Raw genomic sequence first — 13,529 nt, forward strand, 5'->3', positions numbered from 1 at the left:
ACAGCTACTAAGTGGCAAAATCAATCATTTAAATGTTCAGCAGTCCAAATTTCATAACCTCATGTGGAGTGTGCTGGCTAGTCCTGTATCTCTCTCTCCAGGGCAGCCTTGGGGCCATGCCAGTCATCATTTGCCCACCCAGGATCCTTCCTTCTAGTCGGATAGCAAGACTTCACCACTAAGGAACATGCTTCTCACAGCTTTAAGAAGCAAAAATGGATTAAACCTAAGCCATCAAATCTTTGCAGACTTGCAAGAACCTTTCAGATCACTGGGCTTTATAAAATAAATTAAGTGTGAAAGGTACATTTGGACATTTTTATTTATTTCATAATGCTATAAGCCTAGAGATGTCGGTTATTTTAAACGCTGTGGATCCTGGTATACTTGTGAATTATGAAAACTACTGTAGAATTTTCTCCTAAAATATTCAGTCCAATCTAGTATTTTTATAGGCTTATTGCCAAAAATTTTAGTACACACAGTAAATTAATAAAACCCGTTTCTGACATCGTTTTTCTAACAAGATTCGATAGCTGAAGTTTTTATTTTAGTTTTATTGGCTTTCTTTCTTCATAGTCTCATTTCCATTATTCCTTGGAGATTTGCCTATTGTAAATTAAACTTGAACTCTGGGTAACTGATAATTGTTGAGGTGACAGTTTCCAGTAACTGGGTTCTGCTGGGAAACAAGAAATTCCTATGACTTTTAAAATAGGTTGACCCTGTGGTTTTGGAAAAATCTTAATTGAAGACAAGTATTTTTGTCTTCAACAAACAAGACAAAATAAAAAGCAGAGTAACAGAAGTCTAGAACTAAAGGATACATCAATAGTGTATTTTAAGAAGCAAATCAGTGACCCAATTTGCTGGTAATTAAAAGTTTTCTCTGGTCAAATAGGTCAGGCTTAACATGTAAATTATAATTCAAATTTACATTTTGGAATTATAATTTTCTGTTCAGAGAAAAAATGATTTTTGGACCAAGTGAAGGCCAAATTATATAAATTGCAACTAATAATAGGGACTGATTTTTAGTTAAGTTTAATTTTATTAAACTTGTTCTCAAATTTCAGTTAATTTTGTGAATATTCTTATATAACTAAACATGAGTCCATAATTATTTTTTTTCCTCTAGGAATAATATAGCATATAAATGATATGTGTATTATACATACTTTAACTTGCCTGAAGAAATTTGTTCATCTTCATTTATCAAAATACTATGTAACATCAGCAAAAAAAATTACGAATTTGCCGTGATATAAGTGTAATGAAACAACCCATAAGTATGAATGCAAGGCTTCCATCACTCTGGTTTTGGCTCTACTCTGTTATAATGAACTAATTTATATATCAGATGATATAAAAATGTGTCTTATATCCCTCTGGGAAAACATTAAGACCACTCATTTAGCTATTGAATTTTTTTTCATTTAATAAATATTTATTTTCATATCTATATAAAGTACTGTAATAGATACAATAGTGCAGTCCTAAAACTGTTTTAACCCAGTCCAATGTTTATTCAGTTTCTAACTCCCCATATTACTTCTGTTAGAAATCTGGGCTCCAGCAATGTGAAAAATGTTTTTGAAAGCCATCTATAGCTATGTATGTTTCATATATGACCCTCACAGAAGTGAACATTCTAAAACATAGCCTATCTAACATCAACCAGTTCAGGATCATTTAGCAAATTTTTCTAGGAATATTGCACTTAGAACAGTGAGTCTTCAGTACGTACTTGTCCTATGGATCTAGTGTTGTGATTATAAATGTACTACTAGGCATAAGTAAAGGAATTTTTTCTCCACAAAAGCTGACTTTGCTTTCATGGAGGCCTGATTTAAAGTAATTTACTTAATGGAGACTTTAGATTAAATATTTAGCTTGTGTGGCTGCGCATTAAGTGTTTCAAGGTTTTGTGGGTTTTTTTTTAATGTCATTTTATTTGTTTTTCTGTAAGACCACGTAAAGAAAAGTCTTCTGAAAATACACATCTTTGAGAATGTAATTTACCTTAGTCTCTAAATTGTGCCTATTTCAAGGAATCACTTTATTATTTTATTTCCCCAAATGTTTAGCTAAAGAAGAATGGTACACTTAAAGAAGAGAAAAACATCAGACTGAGGGGACAGCAAACACCTCTGTAAACTTGGCATTGGAGTTCATTAACTCTTCCACAGGGTGGCAGTCATATAGTGTTGGAATAGGAGAGTGAAAGTAAAACTCCCAAGTGGAAAGTTAGAGTTCAAAAATTGTTTTTTAAACTTCATCAATTCATTGTATATATGTACTATGAAATGTTGAGTATCACACCTGATTATGAAATCAATCTAGTTAAAATCTTATTACATAATTCAAATGTTTAAAGCAAAGACAAAAGTCAGCGTGGGTACAGCACCTGGGATTAAAGTATAATATTCATGTGTATCTTTTCATTGTCATAGAAAGAATTAAAATTTTATATTTGATTTATATTAAACTTTTTATATTTGATATGATTTATATTAAACTGTTCTCAATCAAATATATATATATCAAGTCATTTTAGAAAATTATAAGGTAATCTATAAAATCATTATTTACGTGCATATGTTTTGTGTGTATGTATATCTACCAAGAGACAAAATAAGTATTTTAGATATACTAGAAATATTTTATAATTATTGTAATGGTAAGACAGTTGCTGAAACTATAGAAAGGATGAATTTGTAATTTTTAAGATTTTAGTAACCGTTGGGAGGATGTTTTCAGAAAAATGTCTTTAAAAACATCTATCACAAGGCAAATATAATTTGCAAAGTGAGTTAAAAATTATACATTTGTAATATGGGAATGATTCAATCAGTTCAGTTCAGTTGCTCAGTCGTGTCCAACTCTTTGAGACCCAGTGAACTGCAGCACACCAGCCCTCCCTGTCCATCACAAACTCCTGGAGTTTACCCAAACTCATGTCCATTGAGTCGGTGATGCCATCCAACCATCTCATCCTCTGTCGTCCCCTTCTCTACCTGCCCTCAATCTTTCCCAGCATCAGGGTCTTTTCAAATCAGTTAATGCATCCTACCTATATTCAAATAGACAAGGAAGGACCTCTGAGATAAATGAATAAAGATAGAGAAGAAAAAGTAAAAAGAAAAGAAGTGTGTATTAAACTTTTATTAAATTATAATTAATTATGACAATGTACACTTTGACACCCAGCTCTGATTCTAAATTCTTTAATTTGAACAGTATCTGAGGTTTCCATGTAGGCCAACAATTAGGGTCAGGCAAAACTTCTGTAGTAAAACAAATAAAGCAATATGTTTTGTTGTTGTTTTTTACTAGTATATTTTTTTGCCTGTGTTGTGTTTATTTGGACTGTTTGAATAACATCAGTCAAAATATTCACATGGTATATGTCTGTGTATGTCTAGCCTCTATGTTATTAGAAATGCTTGATTTCTAAGGATGTAGATATGTAATAATAATTCATTTAGTCTTATTCATTTATGTCCTTGTACTGGAAAGTACTTTATGGAAACCATTTTACTGGAATACTGTTGTGGTAAGAGAAACAACAGACAAAGCAGTGCTTTAAATTGAAAATTTGAGACAAGCTTTCAAATGTTAATCATGAAAGTGATCCCCGGGTGCTTTCTAGAACATCTGGATTGTTTCCGTGTCCTGAATTCTCATGACAATTGTTTAAGGTATGGCAATTAAATTGAATTATCAGTAGGGTGGCCAACCCGTTCATAAAAATAATCCATTTAGGAGTAATTTTAACTCTGTTAAGTAGTAACACTCCACTAAAATGCATATCCCCCAAAATGACCAATTGAAGATTTTAGGAAATGAAACTAGATTTTTGTATTTTGAAGGATTAAGGGAGAGAGGGTAGTAAGTAACACCAACTTGGGTAGCAAGAGAGGGTAACACCAACTTCTGTTAAGCTAGAACCAGTCACCTGTCTTTACAGTTTGGGGGGATTGAAACTCTGATGTATTCACCAAATGGCTTCTTGCATAACTAGCCAAGGCATACCTGGATGAGTGGCTTGAGTGAAACTTTACAAGTGAAACAACACCCTCCCCAATGTACTTTCTGGGGCGAGGGTTGTTATGATGTGATCTCTGTGTGGCCAAGACCAGCAAAAGAACAGAGACCAGATGTAGAATCTCTTGAGATTTGTGCTCTGCAGTCGTATGCGAAAGATGAAACAGATGAAACAATTAGAAAATGTCAATTCAAACAGTCAATCGACATGAATTAGGGAAAAGCTCTTAACATAGTTCAAACCAGACCATGAATTCATGGAAAAGTGCTTTTCTGCATGTTTATCTTTAGAAAAAGCTAAACTGTTGAACTTAGAGTATTGGTTTTCTCTGATTACTAAATTGGTAAAAATCAGTGTAAGTAACCATTTTATTAAATATTTGTTGACCTCATTGAATTTATTTTCTATACTTTTATACTATTTAAATTCGGTGCCTTCCAATGAATATATAAATTATAATAATTAAACAGTATCACAATTACATTTTAAAATATTTGCATATTAGAAGCAGTCAATATTTTAATTCTTCTAAAAAATGCTCAGAGCTTAAAATATTTATTTATATGTTCCAGTCATCTTTATAGAAAGTAAGTCGTATGACTAACATCATACTCATACATGTGCATATTAAATATTTTCTTGATGTGAAAAGTAGTGAAACCATCATTAAGTATAATGCTCTAAGCAACTAAACATAGAGTGACCTCCTTTCTATATAGATTTTCATAACCTTGTACCTATTAAGTAGGATTTTTTTTTTTGCAGTAACTAGATAGATATGTGAATAGTATGTTTTAACTAGATGAGACAGCTGATGTTGAGTTGAATCTGAAAGATGCCATTTCTACTAATGAAACCTTAGTCATGATCCTGCCACAGAATTGGATTATGATGCAGAGCACCTAAGTACTAACTTAAATTTAGTAACTAAAGTCTATATTTAGAGTAGATTATGTAGTTTCTCTCTGATGCCTTCCAAGTGATTTAGAAGCCTCAATTTTCTTGTCACATAAATTAACTGAAAAACATGCTTTTATTTATCTTTTATTTTAGCTCTTTTGTTTTGCCTTTCAATTAAATTTTATGCAGCCTAACAGATACCCATTTTTAAATTCATCAGGTCCGTGTATTCACATTTTCAGTTGGTCAACATAATTATGACAGAGGACCTATTCAATGGATGGCCTGTGAAAATAAAGGTAACAAGTCTGTTTACATGACCACATTTTAGTATAAGAAGATGAATTTAGTAGTTGTTATTTCTATATATTATCATTTAAAAAACTCTAAAGTTGTAGCTAATTTTTAAATCGAGGCAAGAATAAGATATGTTTTCTCTAGAGAAAACACACAAGAAACGTTGACATCAGTGTTACATTACATTATAGTATTACTTTGACATTATAGTGTTACATTTTATTGAATTATACTGATTCTGATTCTGATCAAATATAACTTTGCATGAAGAATTAAGAATCGAATAATATCTGAATTGTATAAAACTTAGATATCAGAAAGTATAACATTATGGTACTTTTTTCCTGAGTGGCTAAATTATTTTTTAAATGTCTTATACATTCCTAGATAATTCAGACTTTGTATAGTGAACCTATATTTCATTTATACTCAGAAAAAAATGTTTGAACAATGCCACATGACAATAGCAAGAGCCTAGATTTATTCTCAAAGTTATATTTTGGCAGATATAATATAAAATTATTAGATACCCATCATTGTATACTTTTAATTATTTCTCCAATGAAAACAATTTTTGTTGATAATAGGTTTTCTACTGCTTTCTAGAAAAATGACATTTATTTTATACAGTATAAGAAATGTAGTGAAGTTTCTGATAAAGCTTATGTATTTGCTATGAGTTTACGTTAATCACACATTTTCCAAACTGATCAGCGGTATTGATATTTTAGTGTTTGCTGAATTAGAAGTACTCAGTTTCTCCTAGAAAGCCATAAAATAGTTCTGTGTATTTTATTATATCATAATATGTAAACATATAAATCTGTTGTGTATATATGTGTATATTTCAGGTTATTATTATGAAATTCCTTCCATTGGAGCAATAAGAATCAATACTCAGGTATGGTTTTTTAAAACTTGTTTAAAGTGTTTTTTCAAACTAAGATATTTCTCTGCTCCTTTAAATATGCTCAATGTGAAGAAAATAGGTGAAAATGAATAAATGATTGATGTATTATATGAATAAATAACTCATACTATTACGTTTGTAATGAGTATCATGGTAATGTATTGGTTTTTATTTCATTAAAGTTCCAAGTGTTTTTAAATATCTGAAACTCAGACAAAGATGTATAATTATGTTTGTCTTCTCCTATTTTAAAAACATCATAGAAAATAAAGTCATTTACTAACAATCTCATCATATAATTTCAACTTGTTTCTATAGCAAATCATTTAACTGAGTTTCCCCAAATTATAGGTTCAACACAGAAAATTAAACAATAATTATTTGCAACTTACAACAAGGAGATGGTTTCTCTACAGCCATTCAGTTGAAAACATACTTGTTAAATAGGTAGATTGAACCAATAAGTTAATTTAAATGTAAATTTAAATATTCATAAATTGCTGTTTGAAATCATTTATTCAGTTTTAAACATAACTGAAAGTCTACAGAATAGACTAAGTCAAAATTTAGCCCAAATAACATGGCTTTTGTGGAAATGAATACTGAATATGTTGAGTTTTGAAATGAAACAGCAGCTGCATTCAAGTCTGATGTCTAGTTTTGGCACAGTATTTCATTTATTTTTGATATGTTTAAATGTAGTTTTGAATTTCAGCCAAACAATCTGTGATATGAAAACAAGTATGTGGCTGCTTTATTATTTCAAATTTGTGCAGTTCCATCCAGTAAATCACAGAGCCTTAAATAGTTTAGATTAACATAAAACAATTCACAGGGAACTTATTTCACTTATCCTTGGCTGTACCTCAGGAAGAGAATGTTTTGTTAGGAGGAAAAAAAAAAAACTGTGGTAGATACATTGTATAAATAATACAAGTCAAATATTGTTAATTCTGAGTATGCAGACATACCATTTATGGAGTACCCAGAGTAGAAATTGAATGATTATATGCTTAACACTCAATAATTTTAATTCTATCTTCATTTTTACTCTAGGTAAGTTTTTCTCTGTGGAGTTGTTGTTGTTGTTTTTTAAAGAACTGCATTCCTAGTTATCAACCACTTAAATTTTTTAATGTGTTTTTATATAGGAATATTTGGATGTTCTGGGAAGACCAATGGTTTTAGCTGGAGACAAAGCTAAGCAAGTTCAGTGGACAAACGTATACCTGGATGCACTGGTAAGCTTGGCTGTTCAGCCAAAAACTGTTATAACAAAAGCACACAGCTAACTTCTGTTTCTCTCTAGCTTCCATTTCTTTTTTTCTCTTCATGAAACCCTTTCAGAATTCCTTCTATCACACCGTCTTTGCTAGAATTTACATAATTTACTTAAAAATCTAGACTTGTGTGCAACAGAGAACCAGAGATGTAAAGTGTTATTTTTCATTTGTCGTTGAGGATATAGAGTTTCAAACCTCAAATCTTGAATTTAAGATCGTTCTAGTAACTTTGTGAAGTTTTATGTAAAAAGAAAACAATCCTGAACTCACATGAATTAGTGGATTTTGAACAAGAATTGTGAAGAAAGTATTTTTAAAGTAGATTTCAGCTAGCAGAAGCTTGAAGCTCAGATGGTAAAGAAACTGCCTGCAGTGCTGGAGACCCAGATTCGATCCCTGAGTTGGGAAGATCGCCTGGAGGAGGGCATGGCAACCACTCCAGTATTCTTGCCTGGAGAATCTCCACAGGGTCGCAAAGACTCAGACTATGAGTGAGCAACTAACACTTTCACACTTTCAGCTAGCAGGAGTCTGTCTGCTGTCTCCTATCCATATTTGAGATAGCCTCCATATCTTAAACCAGACTCAACAAAACTCAGAAGTACTTGCAATTAGATAAACAAATATCTTACCCCACCCTGGAACAATCACAAACCTAATCACCTCTTCATATTATAATTTCTTGCTTTAGAGTCAACCCCAAATATTTATGGAAATAGCCCATTGAAGTGATACAGTCTGGTGTGAAATAACAAATAAAAACATGTTAAGTTTTCCACTGCACAGTGGGAATTGTAGTATAGGCATGCCATCATATTTCAGAGCAGTGGTTCTTTCTCAACTGGGGGCAATTTTGCCCCTCAGATCACTTGGAGATATCTATAGGCGTTATTGATTGTCATGACTGGGATAGAGTTTGCTCTGGCATCCAATGAATAGGTGTCAGGGATGCTGTTAGACGTTCCCACAATGTACAAGAGAGTCACACACACACATCCCCAACACACGCACGTACACACATACACACAAAACAAAGAATTATTCAGCTCAAAATGTCAATAGGGCTGATATTGAGAAATCATATTTTAGTATAACTTTTTCTTTCCTAATATGAAAGTTATAAATAGTAATAAGATTTATTCATATGCTTATCTTAATTAGAGAAGGCTTCATTAACAATTTTGCTAGTGTAACATCAGAGAGACTTAAAATAGTAAGCTCTGAAAAATAGATGCTGATTCAGTAACCCCTTTTCCTACTTGGAGTTTAATTATATGCTGATACTACTTTCCTGAATACAGTGATGAACCCACAGGGCAGAATGCAATCTATTTAGAAAGAATTACTTATCATTTGGTTCTTGTAAAATAAACATATACAGGAAGTTTAGGAGAAAAACGGTCACTATTAGCAGCAGCCTTGCACGCTAAGAATGATAAAATGAAGCTTGCTTACCTCAAGCCCTTGCTAAAATTACTGTCCAGTGTTCCTTCTTGACATCACATATTTATTTAAGGTCACATGGTCATCTGAAGCTATGGTCAAAATGTTTCATGCATTCAAATCCATCACAGGACAGAGTATGATAGGAAGAGTCAATAATTATTCCCTCTTGTATTTCCTATGAACCAGAAGTTCATTAACCAGCATGTCTGCATTGTTGGTAAGGTTCTTGCAGATAGCATAAATGACATTAGGAAGCGATTTTAGTTCTGAATCTGCTGTTCTGCTAGCTGAGACTAAATGTAAAAAAAAAAAAGAACAAAATGAGACACATTAATTGACTGGTCAGTGGATACATAGTGCATTCTTCTAACTTAAGACTCAAACATGACCCATTTTTATTTCCAATTACTTGTTTATAGTCTTTGCACATAACACATTCAAAAAATAATCTGGTCAGATTCACAGCTATTTTTTTAAAGAAAGGTAAAATATTGCAAGACAAAATATAATAAACATAATGAGAAAAGTGAAAAGAACTCAAAATCAGAAGAAAGAGGCCACATATTTGGTGATAGAATAAGGTTAAAAAGATGGTGTTGTTTTAGCTAAATATATGAGTCTACATAAGGTTTCTACAATTGGTGATGTATAGCAGTATGAAAATTGGACAAGTGCTATGTATATTGAAAGGATGATAGTTTGGTCACTTTTGCAGATAATGGAAGATCAGACTAGAACCAAGACTGGGACTGTATTGTGGAGGATTCATTTTATTTGGGAGATAAAGTAAGATTCTTTAGATGAAAAGAATTGCTCTCGAAAATAAATATCAAATAAATTCCAAGAGAGCAGATATCTTGTTTTATTTCTCTTCTTAGTTCTCTAGAAACTTGCACAGTGCCTTGGAATTGAGTGCAGTTTATATCTATAAGTTTGTCTAATATGTTAGAAGCCTTGTATCTCCTTTGGGAGCACATATTACCATATTTAGAAAAAATTTATTGTATTCTGTGTCAGTGTGAAAGTGATGCAAAGAAAAAGATTGCTTCTGTTTATGCCATGTTAGTTAGTTAGTTCAGTCGCTCAGTCGTGTCCGACTCTTTGTGACCCCATGAATTGCAGCACGCCAGGCCTCCCTGTCCATCACCAACTCCCGGAGTTCACTCAAACTCACATCCATTGAGTCGGTGATGCCATCCAGCCATCTTATCCTCTGTCATCCCCTTCTTCTCCTGCCCCCAATCCCTCCCAGCATCAGAGTCTTTTCCAATGAGTCAACTCTTTGCACGAGGTGGCCAAAGTACTGGAGCTTCAGCTTTAGCATCATTCCTTCCAAAGAAATCCCAGGGCTGATCTCCTTTAGAATGGACTGGTTGGATCTCCTTGCAGTCCAAGGGACTCTCAAGAGTCTTCTCCGACACCACAGTTCAAAAGCATCAATTCTTCGACGCTCAGCTTTCTTCACTGTCCAACTCTCACATCCATACATGACTACTGGAAAAACCATAGCCTTGACTAAATGGACCTTAGTCGGCAAAGTAATGTCTCTGCTTTTGAATATGCTATCTAGGTTGGTCATAACTTTTCTTCCAAGGAGTAAGTGTCTTTTAATTTCATGGCTGCAATCACTGTCTGCAGTGATTTTGGAGCCCCAAAAAATAAAGTCTGACACTGTTTCCACTGTTTCCCTATCTATTTTCCATGAAGTGATGGGACCAGATGCCATGATCTTAGTTTTCTGAGTGTTGAGCTTTAAGCCATGTTACCATTCCTAAAACTGTGCATATACTCAATATATACACAGTTGGTCCTCCATATCTGTGTCCTGTGTCTATAGGTACAACCATTGCAGATTGAAAATATTTAGGAAAAAGATTCAGAAAGTTCTAAAAAGCAAAACTTGATTTTGCCAGGCACTGGCATAATGTTTGCATAACGTCTACATTGTATTTACAACTGTTTACATGGTATTTGCATTGTAAGGGGCTTTCCTGATGTCTCAGATGGTAAAGAATCTGCCTGCAATACAGGAGACCCAGTTCGATCCCTGGGTCAGGAAAATCCCTTGGAGAAGGAAGTGGCAGCCCACTCCAATATTCTTGCCTGGAGAATTTCATGGACTGAGGAGCCTAGTAGGCTTTACAGTCCATAGGGTTGCAAAGAATCAGACATGACTGAGCGACTTCCACTTTACTTTACCTTTTTGCATTGTAAAAAGTATTGTAAGTTATATAGAGATGATTTGAAGTCTGGAAGAATGAGCATGAGTTATATTTAAATAGTACCCAGTTTACATAAGGGACTTGAATATCCATGGATTTTGGTGTCTTTTGGATACTAGGTTTATAAATTATCTATAATCTGACACTGTTGAGGTGGAAAGTTTTCATTGCAGATATTAATTCACATATTCAATTAAGGATGTTTTCATGGTCAAATTTTCTTCCTTAATACTAAATACAAAGTCAACATACCTATCATGCAGCCATCTATGTGTCGTCATTTCCTTAATTTTCTTGGTCCCAAATAATTTGATACCTTGTTCTGCTGAAAGTGTATGATTGTCCTTTCCCGCTAATTCAGTTTCTACTGTTTTTGAGCTTCCCATGTGTATAATTAATAATAAACCATGGCCCAAACCATTTTCTTTATAAGACTGTGCTGTTTCTATAATTAGAACAAGAGTCAATAGATTTGGATTTGGAATCATTATTCACAAGAAGATTACTAATAATTTCTCAGTAAATTCAGAATTTTCAACAATAATTTTTAAATTATTTTAAAGAGCAATTTTGTTAAAAATATTCTGACATGAAATATTTGTAACAGAAATATAATTGTTGCAGATGACAAGCATAAAATGCAACCTCTGACCTGAAAATCAGTTTTTTCCAACTAATCTCTGTGTATTCATGTAACATATGAAATTATCTACATGCTGATTAATTCTGTGTGATTATTTTTACTCTACTAAACTGCTTCATGACTAGACTTTCATATTTGATTATTGCACCTGTCTGCATCATTTCAGTTTGTCAAAACGTTCATTTTGGAGAGCGTATAGAAGCAATGTTGCTTCTTTTGAACATCCTAATGCTTACCTAGAGTATCCTAGAAATGTATTATCATCAGTAGCATGCTTTTTCTGTTTATAATATTATTTTGCTACACATCTGTGATTTAGCCTGAAGCGTTTGGCTTAGGGCATGAAAAAATTCAAGAATGGAGCTGAAAAAAAAAGAAAAGTTAAATCATTTGAAACAATATTTTAATATCACTCTGTTCATAGTGGACTCACTATGAAAAAAAAGAGTGGATGGACAGGGTTACTACAAGGTTTAGTGTAATTTGACTTTTAAAGTTATTGCAATGCTCTCTTGAGAGTATTATTTTAGATGTTGCATGCTTAAAGAACTGACTAATAGATACTACTAATTTCTGAGACATTTATTTCATTGACCTTTAAATAAGCTTTCAAAATCAATTTCTAATTTTTATGACTGTTTATAAAGCAACTAAAATACAGTGTCAGATATTTAAAAACTAATGCATAATGACAAAGTTTAAATTGTTATTTGAATTTGACTTTTTTCTGTGAATCTATTTTTAGGAACTGGGACTTGTCATTACTGGAACTCTTCCGGTCTTCAACATAACCGGCCAAAATGAAAATAAGACAAACTTAAAGGTTAAAAGTTAATTGATAAAATTAATAATAATAAATGATAAACTATGACGTTAAAGCTTATTGTGGATAAGATATTTCTATAAGGAAATACATAGAACGTAACTGTCTCATGAGGCTGAAAGTAAAAGTCAGCAGCTGTCTATGTGATAACCACCTGGGAAAAAGGAAATGCAGGACAAGTTCTCAATTCCCCCAGAGACAAGATTCAACTTAACTCTATTTAACTGTGACTTGACAAGAACACAAGTTCAGGGTCTGGGAGTAATTATTGCTTGGACCAGAAAGTTCATTTGGGTTTCCTGTAAGATGTTACGGAATACATGATAAAAGGGCAGTACTACTTTGTGCACATTTTTAAATGCATCTAAGATACCCATGGAGTTCAGGAAAAAAAAAAATCCAAAGCAAAAAAAAATAACATGGTAATGTTTGTATCAGATATATATAGGTACCTTTTTAGGATCACTTATCCTCCAAGTCCCATACAACAAAATTTTTTTTTAATTATCATGTAACTTAAGGATATGATTTAACTGAATAGTTTTCTTTCTGTTTTTCTCCTTTTTAAGATTGAGGAAAAATGCTTAATGAGTGTCATAAAAATACTTATTTCTATAGCACTGGCATTGTCAATGCTACCAACCTAAAGTTCTACAAATGTTGAAAAATATGTATCTTGTGCTTGTTAAATTATCTCATTTTAAAAAATACTTTTTATTTAAAGTAGGTTTGCATTCCTTTGTCTTAGCTTGCATTAGAAGGAATTTAAAAATCTAGGAGAATTAAGATTTTTAAATACTAAATACTGATTTTATATTTTGGCTGACATTCCTGATTTGAGGGAAATTTATTTCTAGTTTATAATATAATGAATGTTGCACTTAAGCATTATTTGTTCACTTATTATAAATTCAGTTGAACTCCTTATTTTAATAATGTAGCCATAGAAAAAATTGG

General features: G+C 32.6%; 1 protein-coding gene across 7 annotated transcripts in view; it reads left to right on the plus strand.

The window, feature by feature from the left end:
- Window positions 1-13,529, plus strand: part of CACNA2D1 (calcium voltage-gated channel auxiliary subunit alpha2delta 1) — a 541,059-nt gene that overhangs the window by 460,434 nt on the left and 67,096 nt on the right. For all 7 annotated transcript variants that reach the window (XM_069586656.1, XM_069586658.1, XM_069586659.1 and 4 more), the window contains 4 exons: window positions 5,169-5,247; window positions 6,097-6,146; window positions 7,307-7,396; window positions 12,495-12,572. In XM_069586656.1, coding sequence (XP_069442757.1) covers window positions 5,169-5,247; window positions 6,097-6,146; window positions 7,307-7,396; window positions 12,495-12,572 — 297 coding nt within the window. The remainder of the gene's footprint in view (window positions 1-5,168; window positions 5,248-6,096; window positions 6,147-7,306; window positions 7,397-12,494; window positions 12,573-13,529) is intronic.

The sequence above is a fragment of the Ovis canadensis genome, chromosome 4 (genome assembly GCF_042477335.2).
Source record: "Ovis canadensis isolate MfBH-ARS-UI-01 breed Bighorn chromosome 4, ARS-UI_OviCan_v2, whole genome shotgun sequence".
NCBI lineage: Eukaryota > Metazoa > Chordata > Mammalia > Artiodactyla > Bovidae > Ovis > Ovis canadensis.